Genomic DNA, 27,198 nt, shown 5'->3' with positions numbered 1-27,198 from the left:
AAGGAGCACACTTCCTTGTCATACGTTAATCTCGTCTAGTCGATATGCACCAGTTTTTAGTCTCATGTTGATATGCACTAATTTTTACCAGCCGCGATAGTGAAGGAGGTATTGTTTTCAGTTTGTGTGTCTCTGTGTCTGTCTGTTACCACGATAACTTCGCAACCGCTCAAGATATCATTATAACATTTTGCAGGTGTGTAGTTGGGATGAAAACCTCGGACCAGTTCGAAGTTGGTGAAAGTAGGTCAAGGTGAAGGTCATATTTTGAGTCGCGTTAGATATGTATCGTCTGGCGGCTGGTGTGATTCCCCTCTTCGGTGGAGGGGGGGGGACTGTAGGTAATCTCGTGTGGTTGATATGCACTAACCAGTTTTTGTTTTCCCTCACAAAAAGGGCAGACTTTCTTTAAAACATTACTCTCGTGTATATTTATCTATCTATTGCCAGACGCCTCAATCCCGAAAGGGGTGGCCACAAACAAATCACCTCCATGTCGCCCTGTCCCCCGCCATTTCACTGCCCTGCTCCCAGATCACACCCCCCTCTCTCATATACCTCTCCATCCCTCCATCTTATCCTTGGCCTCCCCCTCCACCCTTCCACCTCACTCACACTCTCCTCGTCAGTCTCTTACTCTCCATCCCCCCAGCTCACACCCCCTCTCTCATATACCTCTCCACTCCATCCCTCCATCTCATCCTTGGCCTCCCCCTCATCCCCACCACCTCACTCACATACACTCTCCTCGTCAGTCTCTGTCCCCCCAGTTCACCCCTCCCCCTCATATACCCCTCCACTCCATGCCTCGTGTCGTCGATAGGTACTGATGTAATTCTTTCTCCCCTTCCCCCACAGGATCAGATGAATGAGGTGCTGGATGCGATGTTTGAGCGACGGGTGACGGAAGGCGAGTACGTGATCAAGCAGGGAGACGATGGCGACAACTTCTACGTCATTGAGTCGTATGTTGAGCAGCTCTTAGTAACGTCAGGCCTTTTACATCATGCTGTTGTGTTCTGTCTTTACGTCATGCTGTCCTGTGTGTTTACGTCATGCTGTCCTGCCTTTACGTCATGCTGTTCTGTCTTTACGTCATGCTGCTGTCTTTACGTCATGCTGCTGTCTTTACGTCATGCTGTCCTGTCTTTACGTCATGCTGTTCTGTCTTTACGTCATGCTGCTGTCTTTACGTCATGCTGTTCTGTCTTTACGTCATGCTGTCCTGTCTTTACGTCATGCTGCTCTGTCTTTACGTCATGCTGCTGTCTTTACGTCATGCTGTTCTGTCTTTACGTCATGCTGTTTTGTCTTTACGTCATGCTGCTGTCTTTACGTCATGCTGTTCTGTCTTTACGTCATGCTGCTGTCTTTACGTCATGCTGCTGTCTTTACGTCATGCTGTTCTGTCTTTACGTCATGCTGTTCTGTCTTTACGTCATGCTGCTCTGTCTTTACGTCATTAGAGTGTAAATTGATGTTCTGTTGTTTTGTCATGCTGTCTTGTTTAACGTCACTCTATAACGTCACACTTGTTATAACGTCACTCATAACGTCACACTTGTACGTCACTTTTGTTATTACGTCACTCTATAACGTCACTCTTGTTATAACGTCACACTTGTACGTCACTCTTGTTATAACGTCACTCTGTAACGTCACTCTTACGTTACACTTGTTATTACGTCACTATAACGTCACACTACGTCACTTTACGTCACTTGTTATAACGTCACTCATTAAAACGTCAATTTATAGCGTCACACTTGTTATAAGGTCACTCTTTAACGTCACTCTCGTTATAACGTCACTCTTGTTATAACGTCACTCTATAACGTCACTTTTGTTATAATGTCACTCATGTTGTACGTCACTCTTGTTATAACGTCACTCTATAACGTCACTTGTTATAACGTCACTTTAAAACATCAGTCTTTATAACGTCACTCATGTTGTACGTCACTCTTGTTATAACGTCACTCATGTTGTACGTCACTCTTGTTATAACGTCACTCTATAACGTCACTCTTGTTATAACGTCACTCATGTTGTACGTCACTCTTGTTATAACGTCACTCATGTTGTACGTCACTCTTGTTATAACGTCACTCTATAACGTCACTCTATAACGTCACTTTTATTATAACCACTCATGTTGTACGTCACTCTTGTTATAACGTCACTCTATAACGTCACTCTTGTTATAACGTCACTCATGTTGTACGTCACTCTTGTTATAACGTCACTTTAAAACATCAGTCTTTATAACGTCACACTTGTACGTCACTTTAACGTCACTCTGTTATAACGTCACTCATTTACGTCACTTGTCATAACGTCACTCTTAACGTCACACTCGTTATTACGTCACACTTGTTATAACGTCACTTATAACGTCACACTTGTACGTCACTCTTTTACGTCACACTTGTTATAGCGTCACTCTGTTATACCGTCACACTACTTCAATCTCATCATATAAGCTCCATTGAAACATATGTAACTTATATAAAGGAAAGGCAAGGCAGAAAAACTATCTATCTCTCTATCTATCTATGTGTCTATCTATTGCCAGACGCCTCAATCCCGTAAGGGGTGGCCACAAACAAATCGCCTCCATATCGCCCTGTCCCCCATCATTTCACTGCCTTGCTCCCAGCTCACACCCCCCTCTCTCATATACCTCTCCACTCCATCCCTCCATCTCATCCTTGGCCTCCCCCTCCCTCTCTCATATACCTTGGCAGAGAAACGTTTGGCGGAAACACGATTGGGTGGAAGTTACGACACAGTCAGCTTTGGTGAATCGGCAGTGACGTTCATTCCACCTGGGCAGTTATTACACACCTGGATTTATTACACCTGGGCATTTATTGTATTCACCTGGGCATTTAATTGACACTGACATTTAGTTAGTTTTTTTTGTGTTCGACTCTGGGCATTGGCTTCACAGCAAGCTCTACAGGTCCAGTAGTCCTTCTACATCCCATACACCTCTACATGTCGCCACTTCGGCGCTAAGACCCGCCGTCCATTTTAAATACATGCTAGGGCTGTCTCATACAGGACTGGTGTATTTTTTGTCGGCGGGTCTTCTGGTAGATCAGTAAAGTCTGTTTTATGACATTCAAATCCTTAAACTGTTCCCTGCCCCAGCGGGATTTGAACCGGGGTCCATTAGGACTGCAGGCCACCTCACTACCGATTGAGCCGCCGCCTCCCTCACCCAGGCATTTAATTCACCTGGGCATTTAGTTCACCCTGGCATTTAGGTTAGGCATTTAGGTTAGGAAGTAGGTCAGGCATTTAGGTTAGGCATTTGGGTTAGGCATTTAGGTTAGGAAGTAGGTCAGGCATTTGGGTTAGGTTAGGTTAGGCATTTGGGTTAGGCATTTAGGTCAGTCATTTAGGTTAGGAAGTAGGTCAGGCATTTAGGTTAGGCATTTGGGCTAGTCATTTAGGTTAGGTTAGGTTAGGTTAGGCATTTAGGTTAGGCATTGGGTTAGGCATTAAATTAGGCATTGGGTCAGGCATTAGGCTAGGCATTTATGTTAGGCATTTAGGTTAGGCATTTGGAGAGCGAGAGACTGACGAGGAGAGTGTATGTGAGTGAGGTGGAGGGGAGGAGAGGGAGGGGAAGGCCGAGGATGAGATGGAGGGATGGAGTGGAGAGGATGGAGAGTGAGAGACTGACGAGGAGAGTATGTGAGTGAGGTGGAAGGGGGGAGAGGGAGGGGGAGGCCAAGGGTGAGATGGAGGGATGGAGTGGAGAGGTATATGAGAGAGGGGGGTGTGAGCTGGGAGCAGGGCAATGAAATGGCGGGGAACAGTGCGACATGGAGGCGATTTGTTTGCGGCCACCCCTTACGGGATCGAGGCGTCTGGCAATAGATAGATAGATAGATAGCTTTAACAGATAGATAGCTTTAACAGATAGATAGCTATAACTTCACACACCCAACTTTACAGAGGCGTGTATAACATCCTGGTGAAGACTGACGGGGATAATGAACCGCGCCACGTCGGAAGCTACGACAACACAGGCAGCTTCGGGGAGTTGGCCTTGATGTACAACCTGCCTCGCGCCGCCACCATCCAGGCAGTGACGGCGGGGGCGCTGTGGGCCATGGACAGGCACACCTTCCGCCGGATATTGCTCAAGTCAGCCTGCCGCAAGAGGAAAATGTACGAGGCCCTGCTGGAGAACGTGCCCATGCTGAAGACGCTGGAGGTGAGTGCCATGCTGAGGTGAGTGTCATGCTGAGGTGAGTGCCATCTGAGGTGAGTGCCATGCTGAGGTGAGTGCCATGCTGAGGTGAGTGCCATGCTGAGGTGAGTGCCATGCTGAAGACGCTGGAGGTGAGTGCCATGCTGAGGTGAGTGCCATGCTGAGGTGAGTGCCATGCTGAGGTGAGTGCCATGCTGAGGTGAGTGCCATGCTGAGGTGAGTGCCATGCTGAAGACGCTGGAGGTGAGTGCCATGCTGAGGTGAGTGCCATACTGAGGTGAGTGCCATGCTGAGGTGAGTGCCATGCTGAGGTGAGTGCCATGCTGAGGTGAGTGCCATGCTGAAGACGCTGGAGGTGAGTGCCATGCTGAAGTGAGGTGAGTGGCATGCGAAGACGTGAGTGACCATGCTGAAGGGAGGTGAGTGGCATGCTGAGGACAGGTGAGTGGCCCTGCTGAAGACAGGTGAGTGGCCCTGCTGGAGAACGTGCCCATGCTGAAGACGCTGGAAGTGAGTGGCATCCTGAAGGGAGGTGAGTGGCATGCTGAGGACAGGTGAGTGGCATGCTGAGGGCAGGTGAGTGGCATGCTGAGGACAGGTGAGTGGCATGCTGAAGTGAGGTGAGTGGCATGCTGAGGACAGGGGAGTGGCATGCTGAGGACAGGTGAGTGGCATGCTGAGGACAGGTGAGTGGCATGCTGAGGACAGGTGAGTGGCGGGGCTGCGGGTTCGCTCTTTATCTTGGCTCTATCTTGCTGGCTTCAGGTCTATAGTTCCTTCTTCCTTGCAAAAAAAAAAAAAACTATATCTATCTATAATATCTGTCTATCTCTCTGTCTGTCTGTCTATCTATCTATCTATCTATCCATATATCTCTCTGCCTATCTATCGTTCTGTCTGTCTATCTGTCTATTAATCTTTCAGTGTATATCTGTCTTTCTATATGTCTATTTGTCTGTCTGTCAGTCTGTCTGTCCTCATCCTCAGTCTCCCTCCACCCCGCCACCTCATCCTCTCTCTCTCTTAAGAAAGTTTAAAGAAAAATAGGATGAAAAACAACAGCCAAGTCTATTTTACCTAACACCTCTTCCCTAGCGATTTATTTTTGGATATGGCTGGTTAATATCCTTCTGTACGTTATTTATGCAAAGTATGGCGATATTGGAAGGTTTATGTAACACAGAAGAGGACAGTAAGGTGTAATAAGCAAAATAAATCACTTAGGAAAAGGTGTTAGGGAGCTTTATGCAGAGTATGGCGATATTGGAAGGATTTATGTAACACACAAGAGGACAGTAAGATGTAATAAGCAAAATAAATCGCTTAGGAAAAGGTGTTAGGGATCTTTATGCAGAGTATTGCGATATTGGAAGGATTTATGTAACACAGAAGAGGACAGTAAGGTGTAATAAGCAAAATAAATCGCTTAGGAAAAGGTGTTAGAGAGCTTTATGCAGTGTATGGTGATATTGGAAGGATTTATGTAACATAGAAGAGGACAGTAAGGTGTAATAAACAAAATAAATCACTTAGGAAAACGTGTTAGGGCGCTTTATGCACAGTATGGCGATATTGGAAGGATTTATGTAACACACAAGAGGACAGTAAGGTGTAATGAAGAAAATAAATCGCTTAGGAAAAGGTGTTAGGGAGCTTTATGCAGAGTATGGTGATATTGGAAGGATTTATGTAACACAGAAGAGGACAGTAAGGTGTGATAAGCAAAATAAATCACTTAGGAAAAGGTGTTAGGGAGCTTTATGCAGAGTATGGCGATATTGGAAGGATTTGTGTAACACAGAAGAGGACAGTAAGGTGTAATAAACAAAATAAATCACTTATGAAAAGGTGTTAGGGAGCTTTGATGATATTGGAAGGATTTATATAACACAGAAGAGAACAGTAAGGTGTAATAAACAAAATAAATCGCTTAGGAAAAGGTGTTAGGGAGCTTTATGCAGAGTATGGCGATATTGGAAGGATTTATGTAACAGAAGAGGACAGTAAGGTGTAATAAGCAAAATAAATCGCTTAGGAAAAGGTGTTAGGGAGCTTTATGCAGAGTATGGCGATATTGGAAGGATTTATGTAACACAGAAGAGGACAGTAAGGTGTAATGAAGAAAATAAATCGCTTAGGAAAAGGTGTTAGGGAGCTTTATGCAGAGTATGGCGATATTGGAAGGATTTATGTAACACAGAAGAGGACAGTAAGGTGTAATAAGCAAAATAATTCGCTTAGGAAAAGGTGTTAGGGAGCTTTATGCAGAGTATGGCGATACTGGAAGGATTTATGTAACACAGAAGAGGACAGTAAGGTGTAATAAGCAAAATAATTCGCTTAGGAAAAGGTGTTAGGGAGCTTCCTTAACCGAAGTGAATACGTGCCTAAGTTAACGAGTTTAGGATTATCATTATATCATCATCATCATCATCATCACCACCACCACCAGCATTACTCCCACTGAACCATGCTCATCCTCGTGCTGCCTCTCCTTCTCACTAGCCCATCCATCTGCCTTCCAGAAATACGAACGCATGAACCTCGCCGACGCCCTTGTGCCGCGGATCTACGCCCCTGGAGAGCTGATTATAGAGCAGGGAGACTCGGCTGACGGCATGTACTTTCTGGAGGAGGGCACCGTCAGGATTACCATGACCAACCCAGAGCAACAGGAGAAAGAGGTGAGTGTGGTGGTGTGGTGGTGTGGTGGTTGTGGTAGTAGTAGTAGTAGTAGTTGTTCTTGATAATAATAATGGTGATAATATTAGTTTTCTTGATTATGATGATGATGATAGTGATAATAGTGACGTTCAGATATGTAGTGATGATGTTGACAATGATGATGATAATGATGATGATAGTTTTTTTTTTTTAATGCGAGGAAGAAGGAACCAAAGGCCATGAGCCCGCAGTTACAGTTCCCTCCAAGAGAAAAACAAAATACAATAGAGAGCCAAATTCAAGATCCGACCATTTTGAGATGCCTGGACACACTGCGTTTGAAAGACTGGAGATCATAGGCAGCAGGAAATACAGACAGAGGGAGACAATTCCAGAGCTGACCTGTTGCATAAATGAAAGACTGGGAGTAACGGTTAACTCTTGCATTAGAGAGTTGGACAGAAAAGGGATGAGAGTTTGCTGCCAGACGGGTGCTACGTGCCCGTCGTAGAGGCGGAGGAATGCAAGCAGACAGTTCAGAGGAGCAGTGACCATTAAAGTAGCGATAGAAAAGAGATAAAGATGCAACAGTGCGGCGAAGAGACAGAGGTTGAAGGGAGTCAGTAAGAGGAGGAGAGTTAATGAGACGAAAAGCCTTTGACTCCACCCTATTGAGAAGAGCTGTATGTGGGGAGCCTCCCCACACATGAGAGTTGTACTCCACACAGGGGCGGATAAAACCCCTGTATAGAGTCAACAATTGTGCAGGGGTAAAGAAAGAGCGGAGTCTGCATAGCACACCCAATCTCTTGGAAGCAGATTTTATAAGAGATGTAATATGATCTTTCCAAGATAAGTCCCGAGTAAATGAAACCCCAAGCATGTTCAAGGATGATGCAGGATTAAGTTGAATATTATTAAACATTAGTGGGTATACCTGTGGAAGACTTTGTCGGGTTGATAGGTGTAAGAACTGAGTCTTAGATGCATTAAAAACAACCATATTATTTTTACCCCAGTCAGAGATACGAGCCAAGTCAGACATTAGGTGTGCCATAGCCTCATCCCTTGTTTGTTGAAGTAACTGTTGAGATGGGCGTTGCGGGAACCGAATGGAAAGGTGAAGGGTGGAGTCATCAGCGTATGAGTGGATAGGGTTAGATGTACAGCTTAGAAGATTCATTCATGCATTCATTGCCAGACGCCATGTATCCCAGATGGGGTGGCCAACGGCTTAGAGTTAATTGTTTTACAGGGAGGGGCACTATTATCATTGATGAATAAAAGGAAGAGAGTAAGTGATAGGACAGAGCCCTGAGGAACACCACTGTTGATAGATCTAGGAGAAGAACGATGGCCGTCTACAACAGCGGCTACAGAACGACCAGAAAGGAAGCTAGCGATGAAGGCACGGATAGAAGGATAGAAACCGTAGGAGGGCAGTTTGGAAATTAAAGATTTATGCCAGACTCGATCGAAAGCCTTTGAGATGTCAAGTGCAATGGCAAAGCTTTCGCTAAAGTCCCGAAAGGAGGATGACCTGGAGTCTGAAAGGTAGGTGAGAAGATCGCCAGTGGAGCATCCCTGACGGAACCCGTACTGACGATTGGAAAGAAGGTTGTGATAGGAAAGATGCCTTAAAATTTTTCTATTGAGAATTGACTCGAAAACTTTTGAAATACAGGACGTTAAAGCAATTGGACGATAGTTGGAGGGTTGGGAGTGGTCACCCTTCTTTGGGACTGGCTGAATGAGAGCAAACTTCCAACAAGAAGGAAAGGTACAAGTTGACAGACAAAGGCGAAAGAGTTTGCCTAGGCAGGGTGTAAGCACAGAAGCACAGTTCTTGAGAACAACAGGAGGGACCCCATCAGGCCCATATGCCTTGTTAGTACTGAGGCCAGTAATGGCAGAAAATACATCAACTGAAGAAATTTTAATGTCAGCCATGAGGAAGTCAGAGGGGAGAAGTCATGGAGGAACAGCACCGGAATCGTCTAAGGTGGAATTGGAGGAGAAAGTCTGTGCGAAGAGATCTGCTTTATCAGTAGAAGAAATAGCTACAGAACCATCAGAGTAGAAAAGAGGAGGGAAGGATGATGAGGTAAAGTTGTTAGAAAGATTTTTGGCAAGGTGCCAGAAGGAGCGGGAAGAATTCGAGTTGGAGAGTTGAGAGCATTTAGTATGGATGAAATTATTTTTAGTAGAGCGAAGAACAGACTTAGCACGATTCCGGGCAGAAACGTAAAGATCATGTGCTTCAGGGGTGGGTTGGCTCCGGTACCTTTTGTAGGCCCTCTCCTTGTTGCGGACAGCATTAGAACAAGCGTGATTAAACCAATGCTTTCTTGCGTTAGTCAAAGGATATGAGAAAGGAATGTATGCTTCCATGCCCGAGAGAATAACCTCCGTAATGCGCAAGGCACACTCAGATGGCTCCCTGTCATGGAAGCAATAATCATTCCAGGGAAAATCAAAGAAGTACTGCCTGAGGGCCTCCCAGTCCGCGGATCCAAAATGCCACAGACGACGTTTCCCTGGAGGGTCCACAGGCCGTACCGGAGTGATAGGACAGGTTAAGGTGATAAGGTTGTGATCAGAGGAGCCCAACGGAGAGAAAAGATTAACAGAGTAAGCAGAAGGATTTGTTGTGAGGAAGAGGTCAAGTATGTTGGAGCTCTCTCCAAGGCGGTCAGGGATACGGGTAGGGTGCTGTACAAGCTGCTGTAGGTCATTAAGGATAGAAAAGATGTAGGCTTGTTCACCAGGTGGATCATTGAAAGGAGAGGAGATCCAAAGGTGGTGGTGAACATTGTATATTTAGTGATGATAATGATGATGATAAATGATGATGATGGTTATATATTTAGTGATAGTGATAATGATGGTAATGACGATGATAATAATAATAATAATAATAATAGTAGTAGTAGTAGTAGTAGTAATAATAATAATAATAATAATAATAATAATCTTTGGCCACAGATCAGTCGGGTGTCGGTGGGGGGGTATTTTGGTGAACTAGCCTTGGTCACCAAGAAGCCTCGTGCCGCCTCTGTCCACGCCGTGGGAAAGGCCAAGCTAGCATGTGAGTGACGCCGCATCCTGTGAGGGGTGCATGAGGCATTGCAAGGCTCTGTCTGTCTGTCTATCTATCTATCTACCTGTCTATCTATCTATGTATCTCTACCTGTCTGTCTATCTATCTATCTGTCTATCATCAGATGCCTTAATGCCAGAAGGGGTGGCTACAACAAATCGCCTCCATGTAATCTGTCTTCTCTCCAACCTCTGTCGCATCTTCGGTCTTCCTCTCCCCCTTTCCCCTTCACCGCACTCACACTCTCCTAGTCAGTCTCTCATACTATGCAGACACCACACCCACTGCCACCACCACACCCACTGCCACCACCACACCCACTGCCACCACCACACCCACTGCCACCACCACACCCACTACCACCACCACACCAACTACCACCACCACACCCACTGCCACCACACCAACTACCACCACCACACCCACTGCCACCACCACACCCACTGCCACCACACCCACTGCCACCACCACACCCACTGCCACCACCACACCAACTACCACCACCACACCCACTGCCACCACCACACCACTGCCACCACCACACCACTGCCACCACTACACCCACTGCCACCACCACACCACTGCCACCACCACACCCACTGCCACCACCACACCCACTGCCACCACCACACCCACTGCCACCACCACACCCACTGCCACCACCACACCCACTGCCACCACCACACCCACTGCCACCACCACACCACTGCCACCACTACACCCACTGCCACCACCACACCCACTGCCACCATCACACCCACTGCCACCACCACACCCACTGCCACCACCACACCCACTGCCACCACCACACCCACTGCCACCACCACATCCACTGCCACCACCACACCCACTGCCACCACCACACCCACTGCCATCACCACACCCACTGCCACCACACCCACTGCCACCACCACACCCACTGCCACCACCACACCCACTGCCACCACACCCACTGCCACCACCACATCCACTGCCACCACAACCCAGTCCCTACACACACACACACACACACACACACACACACACACACACACACACACACACACACACACAGAGTGAGAGAGAGAGAGACGAAAATAATGAATCCAGTAGTATAGATGGCATATAAAACTGTGTAGCACCTCTTCCTTAGCGATTTATTCCCTATAGTACAGCTCAGTCTGCTGGTGTGGGCGTGGGTGTGACAGTGGGAGTAGGACGGGAATAAATGATGCAGGTTAAATACTGATAACACTGAACCGTCCCTAACACCTCTTCCTTAGCGATTTATTTTTGGCTGTGGCTGGTTAATATCCTTTTGTACGTTATTTATGCAGAGTATGGCGATATTGGAAGGATTTATGTAACACAGAAGAGGACAGTAAGGTGTAATAAACAAAATAAATCGCTTAGGAAAAGGTGTTAGGGAGCTTTATGCAGAGTATGGCGATATTGGAAGGATTTATGTAACACAGAAGAGGACAGTAAGGTGTAATAAACAAAATAAATCGCTTAGGAAAAGGTGTTAGGGAGCTTTATGCAGAGTATGGCGATATTGGAAGGATTTATGTAACACAGAAGAGGACAGTAAGGTGTAATAAACAAAATAAATCGCTTAGGAAAAGGTGTTAGGGAGCTTTATGCAGAGTATGGCGATATTGGAAGGATTTATGTAACACAGAAGAGGACAGTAAGGTGTAATAAACAAAATAAATCGCTTAGGAATAGGTGTTAGGGAGCTTTATGCAGAGTATGGCGATATTGGAAGGATTTATGTAACACAGAAGAGGACAGTAAGGTGTAATAAACAAAATAAATCACTTAGGAAAAGGTGTTAGGGAGCTTTATGCAGAGTATGGCGATATTGGAAGGATTTATGTAACACAGAAGAGGACAGTAAGGTGTAATAAACAAAATAAATCGCTTAGGAAAAGGTGTTAGGGAGCTTTATGCAGAGTATGGCGATATTGGAAGGATTTATGTAACACAGAAGAGGACAGTAAGGTGTAATAAACAAAATAAATCGCTTAGGAAAAGGTGTTAGGGAGCTTTATGCAGAGTATGGCGATATTGGAAGGATTTATGTAACACAGAAGAGGACAGTAAGGTGTAATAAACAAAATAAATCACTTAGGAAAAGGTGTTAGGGAGCTTTATGCAGAGTATGGCGATATTGGAAGGATTTATGTAACACAGAAGAGGACAGTAAGGTCAAAAAAACAAAATAAATCGCTTAGGAAAAGGTGTTAGGGAGCTTTATGCAGAGTATGGCGATATTGGAAGGATTTATGTAACACAGAAGAGGACAGTAAGGTGTAATAAACAAAATAAATCACTTAGGGAAAGGTGTTAGGGAGCTTTATGCAGAGTATGGTGATATTGGAAGGATTTATGTAACACAGAAGAGGACAGTAAGGTGTAATAAACAAAATAAATCACTTAGGAAAAGGTGTTAGGGAGCTTTATGCAGAGTATGGCGATATTGGAAGGATTTATGTAACACAGAAGAGGACAGTAAGGTGTAATAAACAAAATAAATCGCTTAGGAAAAGGTGTTAGGGAGCTATATGCAGAGTATGGCGATATTGGAAGGATTTGTGTAACACAGAAGAGGACAGTAAGGTGTAATAAACAAAATAAATCGCTTAGGAAAAGGTGTTAGGGAGCTTTATGCAAAGTATGGCGATACTGGAAGGATTTATGTAACAGAAGAGGACAGTAAGGTGTAATAAACAAAATAAATCGCTTAGGAAAAGGTGTTAGGGAGCTTTATGCAGAGTCTGGCGATATTTGAAGGATTTATGTAACACAGAAGAGGACAGTAAGGTGTAATAAACAAAATAAATCGCTTAGGAAAAGGTGTTAGGGAGCTTTATGCAGAGTATGGCGATATTGGAAGGATTTATGTAACACAGAAGAGGACAGTAAGGTGTAATAAGCAAAATAAATCGCTTAGGAAACGGTGTTAGGGAGCTTCCAATGAGAATACTGGCCCTGTCTTGCTCTCATCGGTGTGCAGGAAATCAATAGTGACTTATTGATCTTCCCTTGCCTTACGCAGCAGCCAACAGCCCAAACACCTCGACCTAAGCGATTTATTCTGTTTATTACTCCTTACCATCCTCTTTTGTGTTATTTAAATCCTTCTAGTACCACAGTACTCTGCAGAAAGTAACGAAAGTTGGTATTAACCATCCGTATTCAAAAATAAATCGCTAAGGAAGAGGTGTTAGGGAGCTGCCTTAACTGATGAGAATATGGGCCAAGTTCTGTAATTCAAACACCTTTTCCTAAGCGATTTATTTTGCTTAACTTTCCTGTCCTCTTCTGTGTTACATAAATCCTTCCAATATCGCCATACTCTGCATAAAGCTCCCTAACACCTTTTCCTAAGCGATTTATTTTGTTTATTACACCTTACTGTCCTCTTCTGTGTTACATAAATCCTTCCAATATCGCCATACTCTGCATAAAGCTCCCTAACACCTTTTCCTAAGCGATTTATTTTGCTTATTACACCTTACTGTCCTCTTCTGTGTTACATAAATCCTTCCAATATCGCCATACTCTGCATAAAGCTCCCTAACACCTTTTCCTAAGCGATTTATTTTGTTTATTACACCTTACTGTCCTCTTCTGTGTTACATAAATCCTTCCAATATCGCCATACTCTGCATAAAGCTCCCTAACACCTTTTCCTAAGCGATTTATTTTGCTTATTACACCTTACTGTCCTCTTCTGTGTTATATAAATCCTTCCAATATCGCCATACTCTGCATAAAGCTCCCTAACACCTTTTCCTAAGCGATTTATTTTGTTTATTACACCTTACTGTCCTCTTCTGTGTTACATAAATCCTTCCAATATCGCCATACTCTGCATAAAGCTCCCTAACACCTTTTCCTAAGTGATTTATTTTGTTTATTACACCTTACTGTCCTCTTCTGTGTTACATAAATCCTTCCAATATCGCCATACTCTGCATAAAGCTCCCTAACACCTTTTCCTAAGCGATTTATTTTGCTTATTACACCTTACTGTCCTCTTCTGTGTTACATAAATCCTTCCAATATCGCCATACTCTGCATAAAGCTCCCTAACACCTTTTCCTAAGCGATTTATTTAGTTTATTACACCTTACTGTCCTCTTCTGTGTTACATAAATCCTTCCAATATCGCCATACTCTGCATAAAGCTCCCTAACACCTTTTCCTAAGCGATTTATTTTGTTTATTACACCTTACTGTCCTCTTCTGTGTTACATAAATCCTTCCAATATTGCCATACTCTGCATAAAGCTCCCTAACACCTTTTCCTAAGCGATTTATTTTGCTTATTACACCTTACTGTCCTCTTCTGTGTTACATAAATCCTTCGAATATCGCCATACTCTGCATAAAGCTCCCTAACACTTTTTCCTAAGCGATTTATTTTGTTTATTACACCTTACTGTCCTCTTCTGTGTTACATAAGTCCTTCCAATGTCGCCATACTCTGCATAAAGCTCCCTAACACCTTTTCCTAAGCGATTTACTTTGTTTATTACACCTTACTGTCCTCTTCTGTGTTACATAAGTCCTTCCAATGTCGCCATACTCTGCATAAATAACGTACAAAAGAATATTAACCACCCATAGCCAAAAATAAATCGCTAAGGAAGAGGTGTTAGGAAGCTTCCTTTACCGAAGAGAATACGGACTACGGTGGATGATAAGAATAAGTCGGACAAACACTGGCGTTAGGGTTGAAAAAATGATCCAGAAGTTTTAGGTAAGTGAGAGTTTTTGAATAAATCGATGCGTGTCATGTGTTGCGGGAGAGAATGGAGTCAGGTTCACTGTTAAGGTGTGGCAGTGCTGTCGTGGTTAAGGAGGCTCCCTAACACCTCTTCCTTAGCGATTTATTTTTGGATATGGCAGGTTTATATTCATTTGTACGTTATTTATGCAGAGTATGGCGATATTGGAAGGATTTATGTAACACACAGCGGGACAGTAAGGTGTAATAAGCAAAATAAATCACTTAAGAAAAGGTGTTAGGGAGTTTCTGTGAAGGGCGTGTATTCTCGTCAGTTAAGAAAGCTCCCAAACACCTCTTCCTAAGCGATTTATTTTCCATATTACACCATCCTCTGCATGAATTACGTACACAACCATGTTACCCAGCCATATCCAAAAATAAATCGGTAAGGAAGAGGTGTTAGGGAGCTTCCATAACCTCTGACAATGTGAGAGAGAGAGAGAGAGAGAGAGAGAGAGAGAGAGAGAGAATGTTCATATATTGTTATTACTGAAGAGAAGATATTGTAACCCTGCCTTATCCCTCTACCTAGTTGATGATGATGATTATTATTAGTCTCACATACTTTTCCTTCCACGTTATGTAGTAGTAGTAGTAGTAGTAATAGTAGTAGTAGTAGTAGTAATATTAATGATAATAATAATAATAATAACGTTGCCTTGCTTTCAGTCTCGGATGTGGAGGCATTTGAGCATCTACACAGAAACAGTAGTACCGTAGCAGCAGTAGTAGTAGTAGTAGTAGTAGTAGTAATAATGATAATAATAATAATAATAACAACGTCACCTTGCTTTCAGTCTTAGATGTGGAGGCCTTTGAGCGTCTACATAGTAATAGTGGTTGTAGTAGTAGCAGTAGTAGTAGTAGTAATACCAGTAGGAATAATGATAATAATAATAATAATAATAATAATAATGATAATAATAACAGTAATAACAATATCACCTTGCTTTCAGTTTTGGACGTGGAGGCCTTTGAGCGTCTGCTGGGGCCCTGTATGGACCTAATGAAACGCAACATTGAAGACTACGAGAATGAACTCCTACGCATTTTTGGGTCCAAGGCCAACATTTCAGACATCCGATGAAGTAAATCCACGGACATCACTACAACATCAGCCACTAACATCACTACAACAGCTACTAACATCACTTGAGAACCAGCCGCCGCCACTGATGTCAACTGTATGCATGAAGGCAGTGGTTTTTTGAAAAACGACGTATTTTGGAAAAGGCCAAATGCAGTGAGAGAGAGCAAAAGAAAATCCAGTGGGAATTTGAAAAGAAAAACTATACGTTGGGGAAATTAAAAAAATAATATAATGTGCAAGTCAGGCTCTTACCAGCAAAAAAATTTTTATATGTGGACGACGTATCATGGAAAAAAAAAATGATTGAAAATATTTAGGAAAAAATGGAATATAATGAATAATGGGAGTAGATGTGAAAAAGGGGAATTTAGTGGACGAAATATTTTGAAAAAGGAAAAATAATGTGTAAAGTGGGTAAAAATCATATGCAGTGTTTTTGGGCAAGAATTATAAGTAAATATTTGGAAAAGGGTAAAAAAAATGATGTTATGTGATATTTGGGGAAGTGAAAAAATGAATGAATGAAAGATATATTATGTATAGTTGAAGAGTTAATGGTATGATGCAAGGAAATAATAATATGTGAATTTTTAGAACGATGCAAGAGATGATATATGTGACTGGGCAAGAGAAATTGGTGTTTTTTTGGGGGGAAAGTTAAAATATATGGTTAAAAATCGAAAAATTAAATATAATATGCGAGACCCTGTTACCATGGAAATATATGTACACAACTGGTTAGAAAAAAGAAAAACACTGGACTATTTTGGGAAACTGACAAAAGTTACTCCGCAAGATTTTCCAAACGCCATACTCGTATTTTACTCTGCAAGAATTTCTGAACACCAAAATTATCACATGCACGTCTCGACCTTTCTCCATATCTTTTGGGTTAAGCAAAAAACTAATGTGATTATTGGAAACGGAAAATAATATATGCAAAAGACTGGGCTTCTTCGGAAAAATCATAATAAGCACAACAGCAAGCCTAATGTAGTGACTCTCTGTTATTGTCAATGGTTTTTGATGATGGATGAAGGTTAGGGAAATGTCTCTTACTGTGTGGGGATTTAATTACAATATCTATCGCATTCTGGTCGACATTAGGCTGTATCTATCGCATTCTGGTCAAAATTAGGCTATATCTATCGCATTCTGGTAAAAAATTAGGCTATCTCTATCGCATTCCAGTTGAAATGTCCATCACAGGTTGAGTAAAATTCTAGATGGCAGGAAGGGAGGGATGGCCCACCTCAAGGAATTCTTTGATAATAAAATAAAAATAATTGTGCTATATACAGGGTGTCCTGGGAGGAAAGGGGCATGAGTTTGGAAAATTCTAAATGAGGGAACTGTAAGCAAAAAACGGTATATCAACATTGGTTCAAATCTCAAGCGCTTAGTGACCTGATGGGGCTGCTAAGTGCTTGCTCCTGCTACGGACATCCAGGTGTCGTTCTCAATTTTAACTCATAAATAGGTGTCCTGTATGTTCTAGTGCACCAAACTTGACATGAACCTGCTCTGACATACAAGGCATATTCTCGCCAAATTTCAGCTCATTCCACCCAGGGGTATGACATGTAGAGGGTTCCCAATGTTTCGTCAAAAATCGTTGTCATCTCGTCATTACGCTCTTTTGATTTATGGCATGTCGAAGTCCGAGGGGTTGTACACACACACACACACACACACACACACACACACACACACACACACACACACACAAGGGTAGTAGGTAAGGATGGAGGACAGCTATTGGTAACTGGGAGCCGTAGACACAGCACGAGAAAAGAGCCACGTTAATTTGATCACTTTTGCTGTTTACGCCTTGTGGTATTTTATATATCTCAAGAGCTGCAGACTGAGGATGTGGTGACTGATTTGTTCTGTTCCCTAACACCTTTTCTTAAGCAATTTATTTTTACTTATTACATCTTACTGTCGACTGGTTTGCTGTGCTTCCTAACACCTTTTCCCAAGTGATTTATTTTACTTATATGTTACTATCGACTGGTTTACTTTGCTCCCTAACACCTTTTCCTCAGTGATTTATTTTACATATGTCTGCTATCAGTTTTTTTTTTTTTTTTTTTTTTTCCAGCCTCCTAACACCTTTTCCTAAGCGATTTATTTTATGTATTGTATATTGCTATTGACTTTGTTCAGCTCCCTAACTCCATTTCCCTAGTGAATTATTTTACTTATTAGATCTACTATCATTTTTTTTTCTTTCAGCTCCCTAACACCTTTTCCTAAGCGATTTATTTTACTTATATCTTACTATCATCGGGTTTTCCAGCTCCCTAACACCTTTTCCTAAGCGATTTATTTTACTTATATCTTACTATCGACTGGTTTGCTCTTCTCCCTAACATTTTTTCCTAAGCAACTTATTTTACGTATTGCATCTTACAATCGACTGGTTTGTCCAGTACCCTAGCACCTTTTCCTAAGCGATTTATTCTGGTGACTATTATCTGTGTTAAGTCATTCTAATATCACCATACACTTCATGAATAAGCCACAGAATGGTACTGACAGCCCATATCCAAAAATAAATCGCTAAGGAAGAGGTGTTAGGGAGCTTCCTTGTCCGGTGAGAATAGGGACCCCAGCCTCAAGCAACTGTATGAAAAAACCACGTTATTGTCAGGTTAAATACTGCCATAGAGTGCATACCTCTCGGAGAGCTGAATATTAACACGTGCCTGGGCTAAATCGCTAAGGGAAAGGTGCTTGGGGAGACTGATAATACAGATAATGCGGTGTTTGGACTAAATTGCTTAGGGAAAGGTGCTTGGGGAAACTGATAATACAGATAATGCGATGTTTGGACTAAATCACTAAGGGAAAGGTGCTTGGGGAGACTTTTAATGCAGATAATGCGATGTGTGGACTAAATCACTAAGGGAAAGGTGCGTGGGGAGACTTTTAATACAGATAATGCGGTGTTTGGACTAAATTGCTTAGGGAAAGGTGCTTGGGGGGACTGATAATACAGATTAGTGTTTGGACTAAATTGCTTAGGGAAAGGTGCTTGGGGGGACTGATAATACGGATAATATAACGTAGTGTTTGGACTAAATTGCCTAGGGAAAGGTGCTTGGGGAGACTGATAAAATAGATAAGGACATAATTCTGGACAGAGAACAGATGCCCTTTCCTTAGATTTTTTTTTGTTATGCATACTAAGCCATATTGTTCCCTTTGTACAGCTGGCATCGCATCCACGTAACCCACCCTGTCTCTGTTGTCAAGTATTAGCCTTAGACCTGTATTATGTAGCACCCTAGCACCTCTTCCTCAGTTATTTATTTTAGGATCCGACTGGTTTATATAATTTTGTACCTTATCTATGCAGAGTATGATGATATTAGAATGATTTGAGGAAACATGACAGTAACATAGCATAAGCAGAATAAATCGCTTAGGAAGAGGTGTTAGGGTGCTTAACTGATGAGAATATGGGCCTCAGTCTTTGTCTCCTCTTCCTCTCTCTGCATCAGGATTGTAGCATTTATAAGGGCTTCAGCATGCTGCTCGATCTCTGGCAGCCTCCCTGGTCAGTCCCTTATCCCTGAGATCACACTTTATGACCTCGTCCCAGGTCTTTTTCGGTCTACCTCTCAACCCTACCCACAGCATTCACACTTCTCACTTTCCTCACCCAATTGTCATCCTCCATCCTCTCCACATGCCCAAACATCTCAATCTACCCCTCCTCATCACAACACCAATACACTCCAGTCCCATCCTTCCTCCCAAACCATCTCAATCTACCCCTCCTCATCACAACACCAATACACTCCAGTCCCATCCTTCCTCCCAAACCATCTCAATCTACCCCTCCTCATCACAACACCAATACACTCCAGTCCCATCCTTCCTCCCAAACCATCTCAGTCTACCCCTCCTCATCACAACACCAGTACACTCCAGTCCCATCCTTCCTCTCAAACCATCTCAATCTACCCCTCCTCATCACAACACCAATACACTCCAGTCCCATCCTTCCTCCCAAACCATCTCAGTCTACCCCTCCTCATCACAACACCAATACACTCCAGTCCCATCCTTCCTCCCAAACCATCTCAATCTACCCCTCCTCATCACAACACCAATACACTCCAGTCCCATCCTTCCTCTCAACTCTTCCATCGTAAACCCAGCTCCCCCAGGCCTTGCACTCACGGACGCACTGCACATCCACCTAATCATACTCATCTGTGCTTTTGAACCTACGAATATTTATGTGCCATGTAAAGAAATAATCTGGGAAGGGAGATAATGGGCTGCCTCTTGTATCTAAATATTCTCTCAGGAGCCTGGTGGTGTAGTGGGTCTAGGTGCTTCTGCTGGATAAGAACCTAAGGCTTCATATCTGAGGGGTTAGATGGATTTTAATGCTTACTTAATGCTACTCAGGGGCCCGCGAGGCTGGCCTTTGCCGTAAATACCAGGACTGTGAAACGTAATTGATGCAGGGAAGATTTGGAGGGCAGAACACTGGGTGAATATGCTCTTATGGTGGTGAATAGGGTCGCCTTCACGTGGTGGCACTGATATAACTGGTCGGTGGAGCTGCCTGGTTATACAAACGTCCCTCAACTCCCTTCCTGACCCCCCAAAAGGACGATGGTGGACTGCAGGAGGAGGGTAACTTCAGCCTGCAGTCCACTGGGTTCACATTCAGAGGAGCCTGGGGTTACTACTACTACTACTACTACTACTACTACTACTACTACTACTACTACTACTACTACTACTACTACTGCTACTGCTACTACTACTACTACTACTATTCCCACCACCACCACCACCACCACCACCACCACTGCTACTACGACTACTACTATGACAGCAGTAGTAGCAGTAGTTGAGGGATGTGTGTATAGCCAAGCAGCTCCACTGACCAGTTATATCAGTGCCACCACGTGAAGGCGACCCTCTCCACAACATACAAGCATGCCCCAGAGAGAAGCAAGGAGTAGTGTGCTAAATATAACTAAAAATATAACCCAAAATATAATTCTAAATATGATGCTAAGGAAGAGCGGCTAAAACTCTAAAATAAGTGGATTGTTGGATTTTATTAGGCACCTTCTTAGTGATTTATCAAAACTAAGTGATTAACTACGCTGGGTGGTAACCATATCATGACGCCTGATGGTCTAGCGAGTTGAGGCGCTGGAACTGAATGGAGACAATTGCTTTCCATCCGAATTTTATTGTTTGCCCTTTTTCACTACCGCTCAGGGGCGAGTGAGGCTGTAAACACACACACACACACACACACACACACACACACACACACACACACCCTTGCCGTAAGTGTAGGGACTGAATAACCTAGCCCTGGGACCTTACACTTATGATGGGGCAAAGAACAATTAGATGAGTGGATGGTTCTTCCCAGTCCTTCCCTAGTTCTGTTCACTCCAACCAGGCCAAAGTGCCATCTCGTTACACCGAATTATTACAAGAGGGTAACTAGAATACGGCACTAGTCACGAAGAAGTGCTCTGGGAAGGAGGGGGGGTAGAAGGTATGCCTTATTCCACTGTTAGGCTGTAGAATATTTACTGAGAAAGACAAGAAAATTCAATGGAGAGGATAGATGCTTGCAAGGGAATGTTAAAGTTGGCTAAATCGCTAAGGGAAAGGTGTTAGGAAGCTTTACCATGTTGTCAGTGTATCGTGCACTACTTTATGCAATACATGTTAGAAAACAGACAAGAGAATAAGGTGTAATATGCAAAATAAATCGCTTAGGAAAAGGTGTTAAGAAAGTCATGTCATCTAGGTAGGGATAAAGAGAATATAAGGGTGTAATATGCAAAATAAATCGCATAGGAAAAGGGGTTAGGGAAGTCAAATCATCTAGATACAGATGAAGAGAGGACAATGGTGTATTGTGCACAATAAATCGCTTAGGAAAAGGTGTTAGGGAGCCATACCACCCAAAATAAATAGCAAAGGAAGAAGTGTTAGGGAAGTCATGTCACCTACAGTAGAATATGGATGATCGGAGTATAACTTTGTAATGCGCAAAATAAATCGCTTAGGGAAAGGTGTTAGGGAGCCATGTCACCTAAAATTCGGATGAAAAGAATATAATTGAGTTAATATAGTCACTTTGTATATATCTGATGGAACTGGCCTAATTTCAGAACAAAATCGTGGATGGATCAAATTTCGGGAAGCCTAGGAATGAGTCTCCTTGGTTACTAGTGAAAATCAGCCTCCCATTCTACCTACACTTGGCCGTCAACTGAGGTGGAAGGGGTTGTGGATTTTTGTGGAGAGAGAGAGAGAGAGAGGGAGAGAGAGAGAGAGAGAGAGATTTCCACTCTAACTTCTTTTCATCCATTATTTTTTGGAGAGAGAGAATTCACATGAGTTAATTAGGCAGACTCTCTCTCTCTCTCTCTCTCTCTCTCTCTCTCTCTCTCTCTCTCTCTCTCTCTCTCATTGTCGGTGTCAAGACGTTAAATAAGAAGAGATGTGGAAACTGGTGATGATGATGATGATGGACATAGAAATATCAAGGGTGTTTAAGATAATAATAATAATAATAATAATAATAATGACAAAAGTATCGAATTATACTGCTATATCAGTGTGAGTAAAAGTTGATATAAACCAAATCATTGTTGGGTGGGGAAAAATAATAATAATAATAATAATGATAGTGATTCTCTCTCTCTCTCTCTCTCTCTCTCTCTCTCTCTCTCTCTCTTGTAAATGCTCTTCTGATTACCCATATACAACAGAATTATTTTAGCATCATTTTTATTTAATTTCTGTGGAGGGGAAACTAACATGTATATTTTTGACGTGTAATTTAATACCAATGATATATTTTGAGTTTCTTACAATTTAGACTTTTTTTTCCAATTTCTGACGTTTCGAAATGCAGGGCGTGATCTTTCTCCATTATATTCTTGGTACAGTGGGTATCAAGGGTCTTCTCCCCTCTCCCACCTGTCTATCCATGGACTTTTGACTCTCACTGTGGTAGACCTTCAACCGACTATGCTTGTGACACAGATCTGAGGCCACAGCATGAGGATCGGCTAATGTGGATTTATCACACTGATTCACAAAGTGCCATGGACAGAGAAGAAGGAGGGACAAGACTTTTGATCCCAACTGTACACTCGATCAGAATAAATCTTTACATAGGTGGCTGATGGTTTCACAGGGAGCGCTGTTGCATATCGTGTTGATTTTCTTTAGGTGAATAATTATGGATACGTTTATGTGAAGCTACAAAACGTGGTGAATGTTTTTGATGTATCCGATAGAGCCAGGATTCCGGGGGCTTGAATGGTGAGTGAATGGAAGCGTGGCCCATTGTCTCTCGGATACGTTTATGTGAAGCTACAAAACATGGTGAATGCTTTTGGCGTATCCGATAGAGCCAGGATTCCGGGGGCTTGAATGATGAGTGAATGGAAGCGTGGCCCATTGTCTCCAAAGGAAACGTTTATGTGAAGCTACAAAACGTGGTGAATGTTTTTGGCCTGTCCGATGGAGCCAGGATTCCGGGGGCTTGAATGGTGAGTGAATGGAAGCGTGGCCTATTGTCTCTATTGGATACGTTTATGTGAAGCTACAAAACGTGGTGAATGTTTTTGGCCTGTCTGATAGAGCCAGGATTCCGGGGGCTTGAATGATGAGTGAATGGAAGCATGGCCCATTGGATTGGGCAAATTTGGGCTGTCTGGACATTGCTACTCCTCACCCTGCCCTAGGGTGGGAAAGAAGGTCCAGATGATGATGATGATGATGAATAATTATGAATGAACTGTGTACTTCGTATGGTGCATAAAACTAGTTCTTCATGTACGGATCAAATTACTGACCATGTACAAATATGAGCAGTTACTGGAGACTTTTCATGCATTTTGTTCACTTTCAAAATACAAGATGGAAAGGTGTCAGGATAGCTTTTTTGATCGAGTGTATACATAGACGATTTCATTCAGCCCAGGAGACTTTCCGAACTGGAGGGGTTTGATCTAGCCTTCACTAACCCTTTCACTGCGAGTTTTTTCCCCTAGTGTGAGTAAAATCGTCCGTGTTAACAAGAGTAATGGAAAATACACGCCCTGGAGGTGAAGGGATTCGCCTCTTGAAGTCAGGTAACGTCCTTTTAAAACCATTCTTCCCACTGTTCTCCCTTCACTTTAACCTGGCCTAATAATTTAATCTCTCCATCTTCAGTGTTGTAAAGGTAAATATATGGTGCTAGTCACGAAGAAACGCTGTGGGAAGGAGGTAACGTCATAGTATTGTCTTTTTCTGCCACTAAGCTATGTTAAATATGCTGCAAAAGGATGAAAATTTGGGCCAAGTTGAGGTGAAAAGAGTAACCTAGATTTTACTCAGCCTAGCAAAGATTTCTAGAAGGGGTTTACTTAGGGTGTGTCTAATTCATCTAATTCTAGAAGCCTTTCCTAAGCTGAATAGAATAAAAGATACAAAAATTAAGTGAAAGACGTTGCCAAGTTCAGTGGCTTAAAACTGAGTGTGCGTAGGTGTGAACAAGCTTCCTGTTATTGATGATAGATTCCGATTCATGCTGTGCAACTATACCCGCCGTCAGTCAACTTGTCTCTGAAGCCCCGCCCCTTCCTGAAGTCCTGGCATCAAGTCTGGCCTCTCACTCGGCAGGGTGGGCGAGGAGGCGGGGCTTAAGAGACAAGAGGCAGGGTTTAAGGGACAAGTTACCTGGCGCTGGGTATAGAACATGTCTGATCGTTTGTACAATTGCTGACTGAATATTATAATGTGGGTTGCAGGCTGACCATATCTAGCAGTTACAGTGTTTCATAAATCATAGAAAATGTCTGACCTTCCTGTATCATTACTAAGCTGTGTCATGTGTGATGCTGTGTATAAACTTGCATGTGTCGGCCTTGTTCACCTCATGGCGGCTTTCCATCTGCAATCTTTGGCAGCATCTCTGTTCAGTCCCGGAGCTCATTTAGTAGGATCTTGAAGTGTTGTTAGGTCTGCCTCTTGGTGCTCTGCCCTCCACAGTCACACTCACGGGTCTTTAAACACATTTTTCATCCTCCATTCTCTCCACACGTCCAGACCACCTCAGTCTACCCCTACGCCATCACATCACCAGTGTCTTCGATTCCAAACTGATCTTTCATATGCGCATTTTCATTTTTGCTGTTTGTAGCTCTTGTTGTTACAGTATTGTTGTCGTGACCCTGAGCTTATCTGAACGAGAACCTGGTGGACTACAGACTGAAGTTGCCAATCTCTTGCAGTTCACCTTCCATGTTTGGGGGGATAGGGTGGGAGCTGAGGGACGTTTGTACACCCAGGCAAGAGAGCCACCCAGTTATATCAGTGCCACCACGAGAAGGCGTCCATTCCCAGCACCACATAGTCCTGTCATTCAGCAAAGCACTTCGTACCACATCATACCATCCTCATCTCCGTACACTCAGACCTACGCATGTCCTCACCCTGATCAAGTTTCGCCACCACCACAAGGCATTACACTTCTCATACGTGCATCCGAATTTTGCTTTGTAGAGCCTAAGGGGATGGTTTGGGTTTAATGTTCATGTAATGGCACACGATAGGACAGCTGGTCACCCCTACCTTAATGTGAGATAGTAGCAGCCTAGCCCCGGGTCCCTACGCCCTTTATGGGGAAGGAGGGATCATGATAGATAAATAGTAATGTCCTGTTGGTGTCAATAGATGTAACCTCTAAATTTCTTCCATCTACTCCTAACCCCCTCTCCCCTTCCACCTCCAGCACAGGCCACAGACACCCCAACCAACCCTCAGATGCAAACCCAATCAGTTTCATATATTCCACATTCAACCCCTTTGATTCCATCCCATCTCCCTCCTCCTATAGTAACCTTAAAATGACACCATACCATTTCCACGTCTCCCATATCCTCTGAAATATACACGCTTGCTTACACCTCAGTACACTCAGTTTTCAAAAGCAGGTCCGTAAGTGTAAAGTGCCGCATTTAATTCCGTTGGGCTACATGCTGATTTATAGTTATTTTTTTCAGTATATTTATGTGCTTTTCCTGTGTTGAAATAAACGTTTTTAACCATATTTGTCATTGGACGCCATTTTTATTTTCTCTTCCTACCGCCAGACCGTTTTTATTCAAGACACAAACTATCTTGACTATCTGTGGATCGAACTAGTAGTCTATCTGAACTATTATTCTGTCTATCTAAGCATCTCAACTACTTTTCTGTCTATGATTCTTAACCATTCTGTCTAAGGACCCAACTGTTACGCAACCTAAGCATCACAACTGTTAGCTATCTATTGATCTCAGCTCATCTGTCTGTGTATCTCAACTGTCTATAAATCAACTATTCTATCTATCCAGGGATCTGAGTTACTGTTCTATGTATCTGTCAGTTCATTGCCAGACGCCTTAATCGCCGAGAGGTTGGCCACGAATCGCCTGCTTGTCTTCTGTCATCACGTTGCCCTTTCTCCAGGTCACCACCCTCACTCATATACCTCCGCACCCATCCCTTCATCTCATTCTTTGTCCTCCCTTTCCTTTCCCCTCGTCCACCTCACTCATACACTCCTAATCAGTCTCTCGTTCTCCGTTCTCTCCACATGTCCAAACCATCTCAGAGTACTTCTAATGCTTGCGGTCATATCCACATCAACACCACAACGCCCCATCACTTCCTCATTAGTCGGTCTGTCTCTCCACGTAACTCCACATCCACATCAACACCACAACGCTCCTTCACTTCCTCATTTGAACGTCTGTCTCTCCACGTAACTCCACATCCACATTAACACCACAAAGCTCCTTTACATCCTCATTTGCCTGTCTCTCTCCACGTAACTCCACATCCACATCAACACCACAACGCTCTTTTACCTCATTTGTCTGTCTGTCTCTCTACGTAACTCCACATCCACATCAACACCACAACGCTCCTTCACTTCTTCATTTGTCTGTCAGTCTCTCCTTGTAACTCCGCATTCATATCAACACAATGCTCCTTTACTTTCTCATTTATCTGTCTGTCTGTTCAAGTAACTCCACACGCTCCATATCCACATCAACACTCCTTCATTCCCAGTTGCTTACCTGTCTTCACATGGACCACATCCACATCAGCACCACGACACTCCTTCACGTCCTCATTTGTCAGTCTGTCTCTCCACGTAACTCCACATCCACATCAGCACCACAACACTCTTTCACTTCCTCATTTGTCTGTCAGTCTCTCCTTGTAACTCCTCATCCACATCAACACCACAACGTTCCATCACTTCCTCATTTGAACGTCTGTCTCTC

At 43.3% G+C, this 27,198-nt stretch overlaps 1 protein-coding gene across 1 annotated transcript in view; it reads left to right on the top strand.

Moving 5' to 3' along the window:
* Pka-R2 (cAMP-dependent protein kinase type II regulatory subunit) overlaps positions 1 to 16,267 on the top strand; it is a 168,133-nt gene extending 151,866 nt beyond the window's left edge. Inside the window, exons 4-8 of the mRNA XM_080269800.1 lie at positions 859 to 965; positions 3,970 to 4,231; positions 6,754 to 6,912; positions 9,878 to 9,980; positions 15,729 to 16,267. Of these exons, the coding sequence (XP_080125926.1) occupies positions 859 to 965; positions 3,970 to 4,231; positions 6,754 to 6,912; positions 9,878 to 9,980; positions 15,729 to 15,859 (762 nt within the window). The 3' untranslated portion in view covers positions 15,860 to 16,267. The remainder of the gene's footprint in view (positions 1 to 858; positions 966 to 3,969; positions 4,232 to 6,753; positions 6,913 to 9,877; positions 9,981 to 15,728) is intronic.
* The last annotated feature ends 10,931 nt before the right edge of the window (positions 16,268 to 27,198 follow it).

Source organism: Coenobita brevimanus, chromosome 37, assembly GCF_032717465.1.
Source record: "Coenobita brevimanus isolate Jiangsu-jjx chromosome 37, ASM3271746v2, whole genome shotgun sequence".
NCBI lineage: Eukaryota > Metazoa > Arthropoda > Malacostraca > Decapoda > Coenobitidae > Coenobita > Coenobita brevimanus.
This window is presented reverse-complemented; position numbering and strand designations above follow the sequence as displayed.